The sequence below is a fragment of the Dendrobates tinctorius genome, unplaced genomic scaffold (genome assembly GCF_039654945.1).
Source record: "Dendrobates tinctorius isolate UK_male_01 unplaced genomic scaffold, ASM3965494v1 ptg000158l, whole genome shotgun sequence".
Taxonomy (NCBI): Eukaryota; Metazoa; Chordata; class Amphibia; order Anura; family Dendrobatidae; genus Dendrobates; species Dendrobates tinctorius.
Window position 1 is genome coordinate 6049069 of NW_027361825.1, and position 12390 is coordinate 6061458.

The 12390-nt window shown below is 43.9% G+C and overlaps 1 protein-coding gene across 1 annotated transcript; it reads left to right on the forward strand.

Moving 5' to 3' along the window:
- Positions 1-3372: 3372 nt before the first annotated feature.
- LOC141052175 (olfactory receptor 8B8-like) lies at positions 3373-4320 on the forward strand. The gene has a single exon (XM_073549399.1). It carries the CDS (start codon positions 3373-3375, stop codon positions 4318-4320), a length of 948 nt encoding a protein of 315 aa, XP_073405500.1.
- The last annotated feature ends 8070 nt before the right edge of the window (positions 4321-12390 follow it).

Consider the following 12390-nt stretch of genomic DNA (forward strand, 5'->3'; position numbering starts at 1 on the left):
GGGGTGGGGAGTCGATCTTGTCCAGGTGGAATGAGTTACGTAAACATGTGAGCAATGAAAGGTTGAGAGATACTCATTTTCGAAAGATGCATAGAGCCATATTGGGTTTTAATCTACCAGTTAGGCAGGCTCACCAAGAAAGGTGACAGGGTTGTCCAAAATGCGATACCCCCAAGACAGACATGTTTCACGGAATATGGGAGTGTGATCACATACACATCCAATGGGATGAGGTAAAAAACTGGGTGGCCGGCTTGATGAATATCCACCTTTCATTGGACAAAACGCTGTGGATTTTCCATAAGATAACTGATTTAAGATTGTCTAAGTCAAACACTCAACTTCTATACACAGTTGCAATCTTAGGCTACTTTCACACATCAGTTTTTTGCCGTCAGGCAGGATCCGGCTATTTTTAGAAAAAACGGATCCAGCATAAATTTTGGAGAACTGTAGAAACGGATCCGTTTTTTTGCTGGATCCGTCTGGCAGGTTATATCTGTTTCCGGGGGCTGGCCAATTGGATCTGAGCATGCGCAGACTTAAAAAAAACGGATCCGGTGGCTGGATCCGTCTTTTTCTGGATCCGGCGCATTCCGGCGCCCATAGACTTTCATTGTAGCAAAAAGCTGGAAGCGCCGGATCCGGCGCTTCCGGCTTTTTCGCCGGAGACAAAAAACGTTACAGTAGCCATTTTTTCCAGACGCCGGAATGAGACAAGTTGCCGGATCCGGCAAAAAACGGATGAAACGCAATGCCATCCGGCGCGATCCGGCGCCAATGCAAGTCAATGGGGAAAAACTGGATCCGGCATTGCATTTTGCCAGATCCGGTTTTACAAAAAAAAGCCGGATCGCGCCTGACGGCAAAAAACTGATGTGTGAAAGAGGCCTTATACAAGCGACTTATTCTAAGACAATGGTTGGATAGGAATGCCCCCGGTCTCCGACAGCTGTTGACGGAACTGAAGAGGGTAATGATATTAGAGAAAACAGAAGCAGAGAGTGACAAAGACACCAAGACGACAAAATTCTTTATACAACAACCCTCTAGAGATGATATTCATAATCTGGTCTCGCCCTTCCGCAACACAACCTGGTACAATTTAGAAGACCTTCACATTGGGTGGATTAAGGTTAGAGGATGATTCCGATTCATGAGCCAGGGGACAAGGAAGTGACGGAAGGAACACGCCGCAATGTGTAAAGATCATTATTGTTTCAGAAAGCATCACTTGATTGAATTAGAGGGAAGAGGGGAAGGGGTGGGAGTTATAATATTTTGATATTTGACCAATGTCATAAGTGGTTTTGTCATGTGTTTAACAAGTTGACATATGAGGAGCTACTTTGAGATGTACCACTAATGTTTGACTTTTGTATTTTTATATGTTGGTGAAAACCCAATAAAAAGGATTTATAAAAAAAAAAAAATGACTTTGCCAAAGGGGCAGGGAACAACACATAAATTTCAAAGTTGTATACCACTATATTTAAGTCTATACATACATGTTTAAAATTGTGGCCATTATAGGGAACCAATGTGAATTGTGGCCCTTATGATTTCTGTGCTCCTCGACCTTGCAATCTAATAATTAATGTTTTTCTGGCTACAATATCATTATTATAGTTGATCTACCTTAACATCCTTTCCAGGGAGCATTTGTTGACATGTTTATGTTTTTTCCAATATTTAATTATGACCCAGTGGGCCATTACCGATCTTAGGTGACAATCCCCGGAGATTAATTTTAGATTAACTGTATATCTATGTTAATATATATAAGACAGCTAGCCTGAGGCATAGAAATACAGAAATATTGGTGGATTGTTCTAGAATAATGTGATCTTACAACAATAGTTATTGTGATACAATATCATATTAATAATATAATAATAATGTTTGCCAGTCAATTCATAATCTCAATTGCTGACTAGAGATTTAATATGCTTGCGTTCTCTGATGGATGGCTTCCTTAAATCTGTGGGTCTCATGGGTCTTTCTACTGGACATTTAGGACCACTAGATTATAAGGAAGCAGCTCTGGCCATAAGTAATGAGAACAGATGGACAGAGCAGAAAAAGCAACTGAGGTAAGTCCTGTCCTCTGCTCCTTGCCATGATATATCTGCATCCGTCCTGATCTTCGTTGCTTTGGATGATCTACCGAGGATTTTTCTTTTCTACAGGACTATTGATACTCATGGCTACTCTTTAAAAGAAGAAATGTGTAGTCCTAAATTTAGAAACATGGCATTTAGCTTGGGTGCCATTATCGTGACCAAGACAAAAGCCCTCCATACACATTAGACTAAACTCAGCTGAACCCGCTGATATCGATGGATTTTGCTGACAGTCTAATGTGAATGGGGGCTCGGATTCCAATAGATTATGATACAGGAGATAGGTAATCGGTATGTCCAATTTTGGACAGCAGATCCCGTTTTTGTTCTAAGAGATGTTTGAGAGCATTTCTTTCTTATAGAGGAGTGAGGAGTGCACAGCAGAGTCAGTGTTCCTGTGTTTAGCCAACCGAGAGTTTGAGGGGCTTAAAATGAAGATAATTTTAGACTTTTATTACATTAGTAGGATCTCATGGACCGATGAATAGCTGTGTGGGTGTAAACTTGAAGTGCAAAATAATTGGGGCATTGGGAGGGCTCTGCACCTATAAAGCATGATATTAAATACTTTTCACAATTTTTTTCACTCTACCCAATGGGCCATTCCATTGTTATCAAAATGGACCAGTTTGCCCATTTCAAGCAATTACAGTGCAGCTCTAATTTTCATACCAGTTTAAGAAATGTAAGCTAAACTCTGATCGCTTGCTATGATAAACAAGCATAAAAGAAGGAATTTTAATGGTAAGGTTGATGGTTTTTTTTTTAGAAATAAAATCTTTGTTTCAAAAGTTAGAGAACCCCTATAATTAAAAAGACTTAACTCCAAGTTCCTTGGCCCAGGTGATAAATGTTTAACAAGAAACAGGTTTTGTTCCATTTATAGTATTGGTTTCTTGTTGTGTGAGATGGGTTTTTTTTTTGTCTCCTCAGCAACAGGGACCAAGTGCTCTAGATAGACCCCATACCCATATTACTGCCTTCAACTGTGGTTTTGACCAGACTGATTTTGTGTTGCAGATGTGTGACCTTTACTGTAATCTAATTTCGTGAAAAATGTTTTGCATTGGCCACATTAATTTAGATAATAACTTATGAAAGAGACTAATGCAAAATGATGGATACTTGGCCCAGTTCCAAGATCACTTCCTAAGATGTTTTCAAGCCTCTTGGAAAGTTCTCAAAAACTGGAAAACCTCAAAGATTAAGAACGAAGACTATTTCTCAATTGCAGATAAATGATTAAGCTATGTTTTGGAATTCTACAAACCAGACGTTGATGGCGTACTTCATCATTAAAGGGATCACAGATATCCCAGAGCTCCAGGCTCCAATCTTTATTTTGGTGTTTCTCATTTACCTCATCACTTTTGGAGGCAATGTGACCATTTTTCTATTGATCTGCTTTGACATCCACCTTCACACCCCCATGTATTTCTTCCTGGGTAATCTGTCTATTGTGGACTTTTCCTCTACCACCATCACCTTACATAAGGTCCTTCTCATATTTATGACTGGTGACAACAAAGTTTCCTACCTAGCATGTTTAATCCAGATGTATGTTTTTGCTTCTTTGATTGGTCATGAACTATTAATTTTGGCTGCTATGAGCTACGATAGATACGTGGCTGTGTGTAACCCTCTTCGTTATCATGTTGTTATGAACCATAGGGTTTGTAATTTACTATGTTCTTTCTGCTACCTGATAGGATTTGCCCAAGTTCTTGCTCCGGTTATCATCTTCTCAGGTTTCTCATGCTATACATCCAATGAGGTCAACCACTTCTTCTGTGACATCATACCTTTAATGAAAATAACTTGTAATGACACTTATGTGTTGGAGATGGTGGTCTTCATCCAAGGACTTTTTATCATTACCTTGATGCCTTTAGTTCTCACACTGATCCCCTATATTTTTATTATATCTGCCATCTTGAAGATTAGTTCTGGAAGAGGAAAGAAAAAAGCCTTTTACACCTGCTCCTCCCATCTCACAGTGGTCACCCTTCTATATTTGTCGTTTATCTCTCAGTACTTGACCCCCACCTCATATGGATCTATAAATGCCAAGAAGCTTTTCTCACTTTTTAACACGGCCGCTGTCCCCATGTTGAACCCATTGATCTATAGTTTGAAAAACAGAGATGTTAAGTCAGCAATGAGGAGAAAGTTGACATTCTGTAAATTTATGCCCTGAGTAGTAATTTTCTGTAATATGTCAGGTCATGGAGTCAGGAGATTTGGCAGCACATGCACAGCTTTCTTTATTCATTTGTAAAAGGGTTTTGAAAATAGCATGCTGGGTTGTCAGTTTCTGGAACACCTGTACAAGTGAATTGAGAGTGCCACCTCTCCTCTGATGGTGGTGCATGGCGTGGCCCAGTTCTCAAGGTGGATGTGTGTCCCAGTGGTGGAACACATAGATGTGCATACCACTGGTGGGAGTCGCATCTGTTCTCAATGTAGATTTGCGTCCCGATGGGGGAACATGAATCTATGACACATTTATGGCATATCCTGAGGATTTGCCATAAATGTTCCAAATGAGACTTTATTTTACTGTATTACCAGAGGGAAGAACGGAAGCAAAAAAAGTGTCTTTTACTGTGAAGAACCTGTTCTGTCTTTATGTGAATGGACATTGTGTAATACTTTATAATGCCAATGGTGGCACATCAGAGAAGTTAAAGACTTAGTCCACATTCACACATTCAGAACTTGGTCAGTATTTTACATTAGTATGTGAAGCCAAAACCAGTTATGGAACAGAGGAAAAGTATAACAGAAACACGTCACCACTTTTATATTTATCACCCAGTCCTGGTTTTGGCTTACAAATACTAATGTAAAATACTGACCAAACGCTCTAAATAAATATTTTTTTTTTTTAAATGCATGGGTTCCCCTGCATTTTTGATAACCAGCCAGATAAAACTGACAGCTGGGGGCTCCAATCTTCAACTCTCAGTGTTAACAAGGCTATTTATAGAAAAAAGGGGTCCCAAGGCTGTTTTTTAAATAAATAATTAAAAAAAACAACCTGGGGTCCCTCCATATTTGACAACCAGCCTTGCTAAAGCAGACAGCTGAGGGCTGGTATTCTCAGGCTGGTAAGGGGTTATGGATATTGACACCACCAGCCTAAAAATAGCAGCCTGCAGCCTTCCAGAAAAGGCACATCTATTACATGCATCAATTCTAGTGCTTTGCCTGGCTCTGCCCACTTGCCCTGTAACGGTGGCAAGTGGGGTTCATATTTGTGGGGTTGATGTCACCTTTGTAGTGTCAGGTGACATCAAACCCATGGGTTAGTAATGGAGAAGTGTCTATAAGGCATCTATTCATTTCTAATCCTATAGTTATATTGTAAATAAACACACAGCAAGTATAAATTACTGACACAGACTACTTTAATGATTTGAAATTAGAGCATACTCTCGTCATCGCCTATTCCATTGAATCCCTTGTCTCCTCTAATAAAACAAAAATAAAAAACAATAATCGATAACTTGGGGCGCTGCGTGAGGGACACAAAAGCAGCAAATAAAAAGACAATACCACCTCTTTGTCCAAACAGTAAAATAGTGATTGTAAATATATAAATATTTGAGCTAAAAAATATGTCCTGTAGTCCAAAAAAACACCCTAAAAATTTATCATACACTGCCCATAAAAAATAATAAGCAAGTGTTTTAAAATGTAGAGCAATGTTGTGCCTGGAAAAAACAAACTAAGGATAATTCTAAAATTAACCAAATTCATATCAACCAAACAAATACCTTTTAGCAGCTAAAACCATGTTCAGACGATACTCTGTAGTCCCAATTCAGCGCTGAGCGCACAGGGTAACTGCTCCCGCAGTATTCACTAGATGCCAAAGGTCCTTGTGCTGAAAAAATGTCCAGTCTTAATCCAAATGAAAGTAGAAGTAACCGAAATTAATATCAAAGGTTAGGAGATGGAGTTCCTCTAATGTGGTGGCAGGTGAAGGACGATGTCCCGGCCGGTGACAGTCATCCTCCTTATCAGCGTGCTCACACCACGGCAGAGCGGCAGACGCGCCGTGTAGAAGCTGAGAGCCGGCAAGGTACATGACCTTGCGTGACGTCACAATCACGTGATAGGTCACATGATCGGCTAAGGAGCGCTAGAAGTACCCAATTTCCTATGCATTTCGGAAGACTGCTGCTTCCTTCATCAGGGATGGTCCTTGTTACAGAGATGGCGCTTAAATACCTGACCCACATAAAGAGGAATAATAAATGTTAAAATCAAATAATTCTATTTCGCTATTTAGTCCATTTGGCATTAAAATATTCATTTTAAATATCCATTCACTTTCTTTTTCGACATCTGATTAATATAATTCACCTTTCTCCAACTTTTCTTAACTCTTTTAATCCCAGTTACCTTAATGTCTCTAATAGAACCTCCATGATGTATAAAAAAATGATTAGACAAAGGATGGCCAGTAACTTCATGGTAATATTTCGAAGATGTTCAGCAATCCTTATGCAGATTGGACGTATAGTTCTGTCAATATACATTTTCCCACATGGGCATGGAATCCCATAGATGACTCCTTTAGTTTCACAAGTAATAAAATCTATAATATTAAACTCAATGTATTTAATGGAAATTACCATTTGTTTTTTCGTGCCCAATTTCTTGCACAGACCACATTTTTTACATGGAAATCTATTAGAATTTTTTTTAAAATTGTTTATTTAGATAGCAGGCACCGGCTGATGAATACTCTCATCAACCACCACTTCCTCTCGCTGTTATTAGTGGCAGCAGGCATAGGCTGATGGAAGCAGTAATCGCATCAGTCGATGCCAGTAACCGGAGGTAAACATTTACCTTCGATCACAGCTGCAGGCTCACGTTGTCATTTGACAGCGTGGGAACTGTGGCTGTCTGACCGGCGGTAATGATTTTACCTCCGATCAGAAGCAGTGTTTGTCATGCACATGATAGTGTGGTAAACACTGCATTTTCGAGCCCCACTTTCAAGTGAATGGGGTCTGGATTTAGGGCCGGATACTGTTCTAGTACTCGAACCCAAACTTATTTTTACTGTATGGCCGAACCCGCCGGACCCGAGCATCCATGAGTCCGCCCATCTCTATTCAGATTCTTAAAAACTGTTGGATCCATTACAGTTTTCAGTCCAAAAATGCTTTAACAGTATCTGCCAGCTACATGTACTCAAAGGTCCACCTAAATACTTGCAACAAAGATTGACACCAAAGTACTAACAAGAGAACAGTAAGAGAGCCTGGCACACAGATGTCCTCGCAGTGTCTGCCACAAATGACCCCATGCAAAACCTTAGATTTCCCGCCATAATTGCCTTCCACAGTCACATGTTCCATACAACAGCTCAGACACCCCCAGATTGTGTGCTAATAGGGTTCCAAGGAACATATCCCTGGATTTATCTTATTCCTAGGAAGTGACCTAAATGGTGAGATTTTACTCATGACTAGTGTTGAGCGATACCATCCGATATTGTGAAATATCGGATCGGATTGGATCGGACCGATACCCAAAAAGTATCAGATATCGCCAATTCTGATACCGGAAACAAATGCAAGTCAATGGGACAGAAATATCGGAATTAAAATAAACAATTCTTTCCTTGTAGGTTAATTCTACATGAAGAAAAACAACTAATAATAATGTAGAATGTATTGGGGGAGGTGGAGGAGACATTAAAGGCATAGAGGTTTAGCCCAATCAAATGGAACAGAAGGAATAAAAAATTTTTTTAAAGACGTTCAGAGTTACAAAGATATTGACTATGTTAACCTTTTTTATATTTTGTCAGATATGTATGTTTCACTACTTCCATGTTCTTCACCTTTTTTACTTCTCCCACACTTTCTCCTTCATGATTCTCAGCAGCAGCATCTTTTTCATCAACTTCTTCTTCACCTTATTCATCTTCTTCTTCACCTTCTTCCTATTATTCTTTTTTTTACATTCTTCATATTCTTCTTATTCAACTATTATTCTTCTTCATATTCTACTTCTTCATCTTCTTTCTATTCTTCTTCTTCATCATATTCTTATTTATGACAGGCATTCCTGTAGTTATCTATAAAAGTTTGAAGATTACACCTTCCGTTCTGCCTGTCACAAAAGATTTACAACAGGATTTGTCCGCGTTCAGTTTGGCCTGCAGCAGCAGGCATTTTCCAGGGGCACCACGAGGAGGAACGGACTCACCCCCATACACTGCTTAGTCTTCTTCTGCTTATAATTTAGATAATATCTTTTGCTCTGATTTTTAGTCTTATGCTTAATGTTCTTCTGCTTTTTGCTCTTCTGCTTTTTGTTCTTCTGCTTCTTGGGCTTCTGCTTCTTGGTCTTCTGTCTCTTGTTGTTCTGCATCTTGGTGGTTGTCTTCATGTTCTTTGTCCTCTTGGTCATCTTCTTCATGGTCATCTTTTTGGTCTTCTTCGGGGTGGTCTTTTGGGTCGTCGTCTTCAGGGTCGTCATCAAGGAGATCCAGAGTGATAACCAAAACTATTTCCAAAAGCTTGAACTTGGAAATGTAGCAGAAGGTACAAGAAGGCTGAGGAACTGCCGAGAACCAGCTGACGGTACTGGAACCCAGATGGGTAGCAGAAGGAACAAGAGCCAATGGCACTACAGAGGACCAGCTGATGGTACTGGAACCCAGTTACTAAGTAGGAGGTACCTGTGCTAGAAAGCACTACCAAGGACCAGCAGACGTTGCTGGAACTCGGATACCGAGAAGGAGGCACCTAAGCCAAAGGCACTGCCGAGAACCAGCTGACGGTGCTGGAACCCGGATGGGTAGCAGAAGCTGCAAGAGCCAATGGAACTAGCGAGGACCAGCTGACGGTGCTGGAACCCGGAGGGGCAGCAGAAGGAACAAGAGCCAATGGCACTACCGAGGACCAGCTGACGGTGCTGGAACTTGGTTACTAAGCAGGAGGTACCTGTGCTAGAAAGCACTACCAAGGACCAGCAGACGTTGCTGGAACTTGGATACTGAGAAGGAGGCACCTAAGCCAAAGGCACTGTCGAGAACCAGCTGATGGTACTGGAATCTGGATGGGTAGCAGAAGGTACCCATGAAAAAGAAAGTTGCAAGGCCACGAGCCGGCCGCAGTTACCAAAACCCACAGTCCTACAGGGGGTGCTTGTCATATTGGCACTATGGAACCAGCTTTTGTTTCCAGATCCTGCAGCCCACATAGGAAGCCCATAAACTGCAGGCACCATAGACTTGGCTAACCCGACCGCAACACGACAGGACAATGTATTGGTGGCAAAGTGACGTTGACACTACCCGGAAACAGCAGGTGTGCTGGAACCAGGCTGGGCAGGAGGGAGTACCTGTGCCAAAGACACTGCCAAGAACCAGCTGACGGTGCTGGAACACGGAGGGGCAGCAGAAGGAACAAGAGCCAATGGCACTACCGAGGACCAGCTGACGGTGCTGGAACCCGGTTACTAAGCAGGAGGTACCTGTGCTAGAAAGCATTACCAAGGACCAGCAGATGTTGCTGGAACTCGGATACCGAGAAGGAGGCACCTAAGCCAAAGGCACTGCCGAGAACCAGCTGAAGGTGCTGGAACCCGGATGGGTAGCAGAAGCTGCAAGAGCCAATGGAACTAGCGAGGACCAGCTGACGGTGCTGGAACCCGGTTACTAAGCAGGAGGTACCTGTGCTAGAAAGCACTACCAAGGACCAGCAGACGTTGCTGGAACTCGGATACCGAGAAGGAGGCACCTAAGCCAAAGGCACTGCCGAGAACCAGCTGATGGTGCTGGAACCCGGATGGGTAGCAGAAGCTGCAAGAGCCAATGGAACTAGCGAGGACTAGCTGACGGTGCTGGAACTCGGAGGGGCAGCAGAAGGAACAAGAGCTAATGGCACTATGGAGGACCAGCTGACGGTGCTGGAACCCGGTTACTAAGCAGGAGGTACCTGTGCTAGAAAGCACTACCAAGGACCTGCAGACGTTGCTGGAACTCGGATACCGAGAAAGAGGCACCTAAGCCAAAGACACTGCCGAGAACCAGCTGACGGTACTGGAACCCGGATGGGTAGCAGAAGTACCCATGAAAAAGAAAGTTGCAAGGCCGCGAGCCGGCTGCAGTTACTGAGACCCACAGTCCTACAGGGGGTGCTTGTCCTATTGGCACTATGGAACCAGCCTTTGTTGCCAGATCCCGCAGCCCACATAGGAAGCCCATAAACTGCAGGCACTATAGACTCGACTAACCTGACCGCAACATGACAGGACACCGTATTGGTGGCAAAGTGACGTTGACACTAACCGGAAACAGCAGGCGTGCTGGAACCAGGCTGGGCAGGAGGAAGTACCCGTGCCAAAGACACTGCCGAGAACCAGCTGACGGTGCTGGAACCCGGAGGGGCAGCAGAAGGAACAAGAGCCAATGGCACTACCGAGGACCAGCTGACGGTGCTGGAACCCGGTTACTAAGCAGGAGGTACCTGTGCTAGAAAGCACTACCAAGGACCAGCAGATGTTGCTGGAACTCGGATACTGAGAAGGAGGCACCTAAGCCAAAGGCACTGCCGAGAACCAGCTGACAGTGCTGGAACCCGGATGGATAGCAGAAGCTGCAAGAGCCAATGGAACTAGCGAGGACCAGCTGACGGTGCTGGAACCCGGAGGGGCAGCAGAAGGAACAAGAGCCAATGGCACTACCGAGGACCAGCTGACGGTGCTGGAACCTGGCTACTAAGCAGGAGGCACCTGTGCTAGAAAGCACTACCAAGGACCAGCAGACGTTGCTGGAACTCAGATACCGAGAAGGAGGCACCTCAGCCAAAGGCACTGCCGAGAACCAGCTGACGGTGCTGGAACCCAGATGGGTAGCAGAAGGTACCCATGAAAAACAAAGTTGCAAGGCCACGAGCCGGCCGCAGGTACCAAAACCCACAGTCCTACAGGTGGTGCTTGTCCTATTGGCACTACGGAACCAGCCTTTGTTGCCAGATCCCGCAGCCCACATAGGAAGCACAAAAACTGCAGGCACCATAGACTCGGCTAACCCGACCGCAACACGACAGGACAACGTATTGGTGGCAAAGTGACATTGACACTACCCGGAAGCAGTAGGCGTGCTGGAACCAGGCTGGGCAGGAGGGAGTACCTGTGCCAAAGACAATGCCGGTGAAACAGCTGGCGGTGCTGGAACCCAGGGAAAATACTACAAACAGAGTGGAGACAGAGGCCTAATTGGAGCAAGTTTAAAATCTGTAGTTGTGTGAGTGTGGACAGAGCAGGAGAAATTGCCGGACACACAGCTGGGGATCAGATGACATTTCTGAACCCCAATAACACTGGAGCATATTTTAACTGTGCAGACGGCACTTCTGAGCAGCAACTGGCGATGTTGGAGCCCAGGGTCAATCAGGGTGTAGGCTGAGGCCTAATTTCATCAAGTTTAATATCTTTTGTAGACTACTACTGATTTTAAACGTGCTCCAATTAGGCCTCTGGCTCCACTCTGTCTCTAGTATTTACCCTGGCCTCCAACACCGCCAGTTGCTGCTCAGAAGTGCCGTCTGCACAATCAAGACTTGTTCCTGTGTTACTGGGGTTCAGTAACGTCAGTTGATCCCCTGATGTGTGTCCGGCAATGTCTCCTGCTCTGTCCACATTCCCACTAGTAGTGGGAATGTGGACAGAGCAGGAGACATTGCCGGACACACAGCAGGGGAGCAGCTGACGTTACTGAACCCCAGTAGCACAGGAACAAGTGTTGATTGTGCAGATGGCACTTCTGAGCAGCAACTGGCGGTGTTGGAGGCCAGGGTAAATACTAGAGCCAGAGTGGAGACAGAGGCCTAATTGGAGCAAGTTTGAAATCAGTAGTAGTGTGAATGTGGAGGCAGCAGTAGACATTGCCGGACACACAGCAGGGGAGCAGCTAGCGTTACTGAACCCCACTAACACTGGAACATGTGTTTTTCTCTGTGCAGATGGCACTTCTGAGCAACAACTGGCGGTGTTGGAGCCCAGGGTCATTCATGGAGTAGGCTAAGGCCGAATTGGAGCAAGTTTAATATCTAATGTTGGGATGAATGTGGAGGGAGCAGGAGATATTGCCGGACACATAGCAGGGGAGCAGTTGGCGTTACTGAACTCTACTAACACAAGAGCTAGTGTTTTTCTCTGTGCAGACGGCACTTCTGAGCAACAACTGGCGGTGTTGGAGCCCAGGGTCATTCATGGAGTAGGCTAAGGCCGA

Excerpts from the sequence above, each read along its gene's own strand:
- LOC141052175 (XM_073549399.1), top strand. The coding sequence starts at position 3,373 with ATGTTTTGGAATTCTACAAACCAGACGTTGATGGCGTACTTCATCATT.